The sequence below is a fragment of the Electrophorus electricus genome, chromosome 17 (genome assembly GCF_041902795.1).
Source record: "Electrophorus electricus isolate QZ-2024a chromosome 17, ASM4190279v1, whole genome shotgun sequence".
Classification (NCBI taxonomy): Eukaryota; Metazoa; Chordata; class Actinopteri; order Gymnotiformes; family Gymnotidae; genus Electrophorus; species Electrophorus electricus.
In genome coordinates this window covers 1105710-1112500 of record NC_137513.1, presented here as the reverse complement: position 1 = coordinate 1112500, position 6791 = coordinate 1105710, and the positions used below count along the sequence as shown (strand labels likewise).

Below are 6791 nucleotides of genomic sequence, written 5' to 3'. Positions count from 1 at the left end.
TACAAGAGAGAAATGGGATCATCTTGTCCCAGGAATGTGAGAGAGGGTAATGGTCATGTGACCAGGGCAGGATAACGCAGGCCATCTTGGTCTAAATCATCACTGTAATGTGAGGGCAGACGGCCTGAACAACTAGAGATGGAAATATCAGCGCTGGTGCCAGACTCTGAGAGTATTATTTTCCTTTTATAACGAGTCCTGATGGGAGCTCCAAGCGTGTGTGTGTTTCTGTGGTGTGGGTTTCCGTCCGGCTTTTTGGGGACTAGTGGGACAGCGGTTCTGAGTCATAAAGAGGAGAACGATCAAAGCAGATCTGAAAGGAAAACACCTGCAAAAGACATAAGGTGCCTGGTGTGCTGTCTCCTCTACGGGCCGATATTCTAGTATTAGACCACCCCTCCCAAATGTCCACTGTATGTCATCATGAAACTGCCTGTTTGGAATAAGAATATTCTAACTCTATCCCTGACCCTGTAGGTGATGTGTAGTGTAGTTTGTCAGGGTCATTTTACTGGTTCTGACAAAGTAGGTTACCCTGATTTTCTGCGGTATAATTATAGTCTGGATATTTTGGACCTAAAAATGTATAAATAGACACAGCCCCGCCCCCTCCTGGCCCCGCCCCTCAGAGTTGGGTGGAGAGACAAGGCCCTGAACGATAACTAGCAGCTGCTCACTCAGCCTCTCGGGCCTGTAGTGTGTTCACACACTCTAGCGCAAGTTATTGACGTCCACGCTGACGTTCTCAGAAGACTTGTGTAGAGTGCACTAGTGATGTTCTCACGGTGTCCACACACAGCCTGACCTCTGCGTGAAGGCTACGCGCTCGACATGTTGATGCTGGTGTGGGTTTCTTCTCTGAACATCTGTTCTGATGTGCTTACAGGACGACATGAGCGACTCTCTCAGAGACTACACAAACCTTCCCGAAGCAGCGCCACTGCTCACCATCCTGGACATGTCAGCGCGCGCCAAGTACGTCAAGGACGTGGAGGAGATCACGCCTGCCGTGGTGGAGCAATTCGTCAGTGACTTCCTGGCGGAGAAGCTGAAACCGGAGCCTATTTAGAGCAGACGTTTCCCATCAGCCCCTGACTTCCTCTCCTTAACCCGTGAGACTTTAAGAAGCCTCACTTTGTACTGACATTTTCCCCTTTTTTTAAACCGACCAGCTGACTCCACCTCTAGCCGGAGTCTCCTCTCCTGTGGTGCCTTGCATATGCAGCCTGGATGGTTAAAGTTCATATGCTGTTGCTTTTTTGTCGTCATTTCATACATAGAATGTCCTAATGCAGGTAACCCCACAGCTACAGTGGACCTGCACGGGTCTCTGCATTACTCGCATTTCATTCAGAACACGTTTATTGGGTTTTTTATATAGCTTTAAGGAACAATAAAGTAAAAGAGCAGCTGTATTTTGGAACACACACACTTCACATTCATGTGGCGTTCATCTCCTTACAGGTGCTGCTGACCACACACACACACACACACACACATCTCTCTAGAGAAAGTGTCGAGTCCCAGCGTCTGTCTGTCTAGCAGTCTTTAACCCAGTTGACGTGTCGCTCCGGTAATGGACGTTTTCCTCACGTTTTGTTGATAGTTGATGTAAAGTTACGACTGATAATTTTCCATCTCACAGCACATGGAAGGGGATTTTCTGTGAAGGTCCCTGTACTGCAGCAGTCAGATGTGAAGGCTAAAAGTGTTTGTCGTTCACTGTTTCTGATGAGGCCTGGTGATTAAATCCCCCTGTCCCACTCCTGCCTCTGCGCTGCTCTTTAACCCACACCTCAGCTAAAGCAACATAAAAGCGGAGAGCACGAGTCCTGTATGTTTTGTTTTCCAACCAATGGATAATGTGGAAAAACAAACAAAAGAACCCATGAGTTGACTTAATAAAGTATATATTTGAATTGTAATCAAGTATTTTACTAGAATAACTGTTACAGAAAGCTGCTTCCAACTGTGTTAAACGAGCCCCACGGGGGAGAGGTACTCTCCTCAGCGGACCTCCGACGGTCCTCGTCGCGGAGCTTTCTGAGCCGACAACAGCTGTCTCCTCCCTTCAAACAGCAGAATACTCGCAGCCATAGCGGCGTTCAGACAGTCCACTCCGGGATCCGTTGGGATGAAGAGTTTACGCCCTCCGGTTTCCCCGACCAGTCGGAGCGCTTCCCAGCTCGGCCCGTGAGTGTCTCCTGCGACCACCAGAGCCGTGCTGCTCTGGGCCCAGTTCTCGTGGTACGCCTGCGGCTCCAGACGGAGAGGCAGCTCCTCGTCCTCTGAGGTCGATTCTACGTGTTCTTCGTTGCTTGTTCCGCCACACACCAGAGCCGCCTCCCCCACCTTCTGGACGACCCCGGTGACCATGCATCGTATTGCCATGGTGCTGTTGTCCACCACGTGGATGGTCAGCAGCTCCGGTAAGTGCCCGACGACGTCGTCCCAGTCCAAGTCGGCGAGGATGGGGAGGTGGAAGTGGGCCCCCATCGCAGCGCGGAGTACCTTAGGCTCCCAGGCATCAACACAGCCTGCGGGAAGGAAGTGAAACTGCTGTGTTGCGGTTTCTGTGGGGTTTCGGCCACTGAGCGTGTGCTGGGGTACCTTTGGTGAGGAGGGCGCGGTCGCAGCCAGCCGCGGCGGCACAGCGGAGCAGAGTCCCCAGGGTCCCTGCATCCTGCACGTTGTCACAAATCAAAGATAAAGGGACAGACTGCTGACGCAGGGCTCTGGGGAACGTGAGGCAGGAAGCATCTGGCTTCGAGAATATGGCTGCAGATGAGCGTTTAAAACAAAAAGAAGTCTGTTATAATTAATGTATGTAAATCTTAACTCCTTTCATGAAGACAACACCCGAGTTCACACACACACAGCCCGGGCTATCTGACCCACCTATGACGCCCTGAGGAGAGACCAGGTCAGACCACATTTTTATGTCTTCGAATTTGACCTTGATGAGGGTGGCGTGGCGCAGCTCGTGCAGCGGGAGCTCGCGGAGCTTCTCCACTCTGCTGAAGAACAGCATCTGAGGAGCAGCGCCCGCGCGCAGCGCGTCGCAGATCAGACGTCTTCCCTCGAGCAGCACTCGGCCCTGCTGCTCGCGGAAGGACCGGGAGCGCGCGACACTCGCCACCTTCCTGAAACGTGACCGACTCCGTTAACGCAGGATTGCCATAATAAACCACGCACGTGAACTACGACTGTTCGCGCGCATGTGGTACTCACGCCAGGCGCGTGTCTCCGGGAAGTGCTTTTTCGAACTTCAGGTGGCCACTTTGGTCCTTCACGCCGGGGGTCCGGACGGGGAGCGTGCGTTCATCGTCGGTCGAGGTCCCGGCGGTCCGTCCTGTCTCGAGGGCGTTTCGTTTAGGTGGTCTTCCTCTCTCTTGCTTCTGTTTGGTTTCGTCAGCTGTCAGGTTTGACTTGATAAGAGTCTCGCGTTTACCGTCGGGATGTATGACGGCCACAGGCTTCCGTCTAAGAGCTCGCACGGACCTTTCTGTCTCGAGCAGCACCGTAGTCGCCCTTAGTAACGAACCCCGTCCCATCTTCACGCCGCCTATGAGCGCCGCCATCTTTCTGCTCTTACGTCACAGCCCGTGGGCTGCACCAGGCAGGTCCTTAAATGCGACATCAAACGTTTTGCTTAGTTTCTGCACTTTTAATTCATCTCTTGAACATCCGTATTTTCTGGTACATTAGTGATGTGCGTATAGCTATTTCCTTGAATGTAAAGCATTGAAGGAAAAACATGCATGACTTGGACGTAGTCGAGCGCAGAGCAACTGATTAGCAGGCTGACGAGTCGGCGAAGAGCGCGAGCGGACAGCCGCCAACCCTCCGACCGAGTCCAGCTGCGCGATGGCATGCAGACGGCCGCTGCACTTTGTCTTCAAAGTAGGAGACCGCTGGAAAACAGCCCAGTTTTATAGGGATGTCCTCGGCTGGAAGGTAAGCTCGGATGGAGCTGCCGAGAGGACCTTGGCTCTGCGGTTCTGCTTGCGTAGATAGATTTCTTTTTGCTAAACAATCCAAACGCCCAAAATGTAATTACCACAGGTTTTGCGTCACGAGGAATTTGAAGAGGGCTGCAAAGCAACCTGCAATGGGTGAGTGCACAGCGTTTTTAGGAGCTTTTAGGATGCAGGTCTGTTTCGCCTCCTTAACAAGATTTACCTGCTAGCACTGGGATTCCTAGTTGTCACTCACATTAAAGCTCATTTTACTGAGCTCATCTGTTAAGCAGAGTTAGTTCTCTCTTTTCCCCTCCACTGTCCTACAGAAGCTGTACACCAGACGCGGATCATAGCGAATCTTCACCAGTTTCAGTCTTAACTTTCGGAAGTGACGTTTATTTTCGCTCATTACTACCAAACTATGTGCAGTAAGGGTCCAGTGTGACATTAGAATTAAGGTGACTAAAAGTGCAAGGTGCGTAGTGACGTGTGCTTTCCTCTCTCTAGACCGTATGATGGGAAATGGAGTAAAACGATGGTGGGTTTTGGACCAGAGCATGACCATTTTGCAGCGGAACTGACGTATAATTACGGAGTGGGAGAATACAGACTCGGCAATGACTTTTTGGTAAATTGACTAATTAGCGCCATTATTATAACTGTGATAACTTCATATCAGTAATGATATTTTGTGGTTAGAAAAGATAACGAATGCTATATAATATGTATGTGTGTGTGTATATATAATTTTTAATATATATATATGTGTGTGTGTGTGTATATATAATAAAAAATATATATATAATTTTTTAAATATATATTTAAAAATATATGTGTGTATATAATTTTTAATATATATATGTGTGTATATAATTAAAAATATATATATATTTATATTTGTGTGTGTGTGTATATATATATATATATATATATATATATATATATATATATATATATTATATATACACACATATGTGTGTATATAATTTTAAATAAATAAATATATATATATATATATGTGTGTGTATAATTTTTTATATATGTGTATGTGTGTATATATATATATATATATATATATATATATATATATATATATATATATATATATATATGTATATAATTTTTAATATATGTGTGTGTGTATATAATAAAATATATATATATATATATATTTTATTATATACGTGTGTGTGTGTGTGTGTGTGTGTGTGTGTGTGTGTGTATATATTTATATATATAAAAATATATATGATGTAGTCATTATATCTACACAGGGCCTGACCTTGCAGTCCAGCCAGGCTGTAGGCAGGGCCAGGAGGCTGGGCTGGCCTCTTACTGAGGTTTCAGAGTCTCTGTATGTAACGGAAGCTCCTGGAGGATATCGCTTCTACCTGCTCGACCGAGAACAGCCAGACTGTGGTACGTGTTGTTCTATGTGAAAAAGACTAAGAATAATGGCCTGAGTACTGTACAAAAACGACTACGTTAACTGCAAATGTTTCTCTGTTTTTGCTTTACGACTTGGGACCAGACCCGGTCCAGAAGGTATCCTTGGCTGTGTCTGACCTGCAGCGTTCTGTCCATTACTGGTCCACCCTGTTGGGGATGAACGTTATGGAGATGAATGAGGAGAAGAGATGTGTGCTGATGGGATTTTGCAAGAGCCAGGTCAGCGCGGACACAGCCCTCACCGGGCTTCGTCTCAAACACTGATAAAACCATCGTGTTGCATTATGGGTTTGGAGATCGTATATGTTGTCAAAATGGCATCTTTTCGGTAGTGTTTTATTTTCATTCATGTGTCTTTGTGCCTGTATTGGTTTGTAGTGTAAGCTGGAGCTTCAGGACATTGGTGCGCCTGTAGACCATGGAACCGCGTTTGGCAGGATTGCGTTCTCTTGCCCACGAGAGCAGGTAGAACTTTGTGCTGAAATATTACCTTAACTTGGAAGTGTAACCCGTCATCAGGTAGACCAGACCACAGCCTCCATCCTGTTTACCTGTTTGTGCTTGTTTCCAGTTGCCTGATATTGAGGCCCTAATGAGAAAAGAGAAGCAAAAGATCCTCTCCCCACTCGTCAGCTTGGACACTCCTGGCAAGGCCACCGTGGAAGTGGTCATTCTGGCTGACCCAGTGAGTCTCCGGGGTCACAAAACCAAAGGGTAGGGGTGAGTGAGACTTGGACTACAAGCTTCAATGACTGTCCACTTCATGTTGCGTAGGACGGCCATGAGATCTGCTTTGTAGGTGATGAGGCGTTTCGCCAGCTGTCTACCTTGGACCCCAATGGAAATGAACTGCTTGATAAGGTAATGTGTTAGGAAACATTCAGCTTTGCAGAAAGTTGTTCTGGCCCCGTTTTAAAGGTTTGTTTTGTTCACAGGCCATGGTTGCGGATAAGAGTGACGAATGGTTTGCCAAACACAACAAGCAGAAGGCGTCAGCATAATGTTTTTCAGAAATTGCAACCTTAACAGATTCTACACAAACTTTTACACAGTTTGTAATGGGAAAATTGCTGCAATATTTACTTTCTGTTGCAATGTTTAAAAACTCTTTCTTCTCTCTATTTTGATTAAACTCTTATTTTGATTGTGTATACAACTGCATTAAAATATGTAAGAATCCCCTCAGCAGTCCCATACTTGACCTCCATTGTCTGATTGGTGTGTCTGAATAGACTACTTTCATACTGCCAGAAATCTGTAGAAATAACCACGAAGAAAGGCGTTAATAAGTATTAGCAACGCGATGATCACCTAAAGAAATACCTTTTTAAAATGTACGTTGAATACTATTGTTTTGCATTATTCAGAAAGATAGGATGT

The 6791-nt window shown here is 46.5% G+C and overlaps 3 protein-coding genes across 8 annotated transcripts in view; 2 read left to right on the top strand and 1 right to left on the bottom strand.

The window, feature by feature from the left end:
- nxn (nucleoredoxin) overlaps positions 1 to 1763 on the top strand; it is a 32924-nt gene extending 31161 nt beyond the window's left edge. For 4 of the 5 annotated variants that reach the window (XM_027024698.3, XM_027024700.3, XM_027024699.3 and 1 more), the window contains exon 8: positions 887 to 1763. In XM_027024698.3, coding sequence (XP_026880499.2) covers positions 887 to 1069 — 183 coding nt within the window. In that variant the 3' untranslated portion in view covers positions 1070 to 1763. The remainder of the gene's footprint in view (positions 1 to 886) is intronic. The other variant, XM_081699978.1, reaches the window with a different exon arrangement.
- Positions 1764 to 1893: 130 nt separating this feature from the next.
- Positions 1894 to 3581, bottom strand: mrm3a (mitochondrial rRNA methyltransferase 3a). Its single transcript, XM_027024701.3, has 4 exons — positions 3232 to 3581; positions 2899 to 3143; positions 2611 to 2778; positions 1894 to 2537 (listed from the first exon to the last, which is right to left on the bottom strand). The coding sequence occupies exons 1-4, from the start codon at positions 3579 to 3581 to the stop codon at positions 2008 to 2010; spliced, it is 1293 nt and encodes a 430-aa protein (XP_026880502.2). The 3' UTR covers positions 1894 to 2007.
- glod4 (glyoxalase domain containing 4) lies at positions 2904 to 6607 on the top strand. Of its 2 annotated transcripts, XM_027024702.3 has the most exons (9): positions 3820 to 3957; positions 4066 to 4115; positions 4470 to 4590; positions 5237 to 5381; positions 5494 to 5630; positions 5790 to 5876; positions 5983 to 6096; positions 6186 to 6272; positions 6347 to 6607. In XM_027024702.3, the coding sequence occupies exons 1-9, from the start codon at positions 3868 to 3870 to the stop codon at positions 6410 to 6412; spliced, it is 897 nt and encodes a 298-aa protein (XP_026880503.2). In that variant the 5' UTR covers positions 3820 to 3867; the 3' UTR covers positions 6413 to 6607. The 2 variants fall into 2 exon arrangements, with proteins under 2 accessions (XP_081556107.1, XP_026880503.2); XM_081699981.1 differs by lacking the exons at positions 3820 to 3957; positions 4066 to 4115 and adding an exon at positions 2904 to 2923.
- The last annotated feature ends 184 nt before the right edge of the window (positions 6608 to 6791 follow it).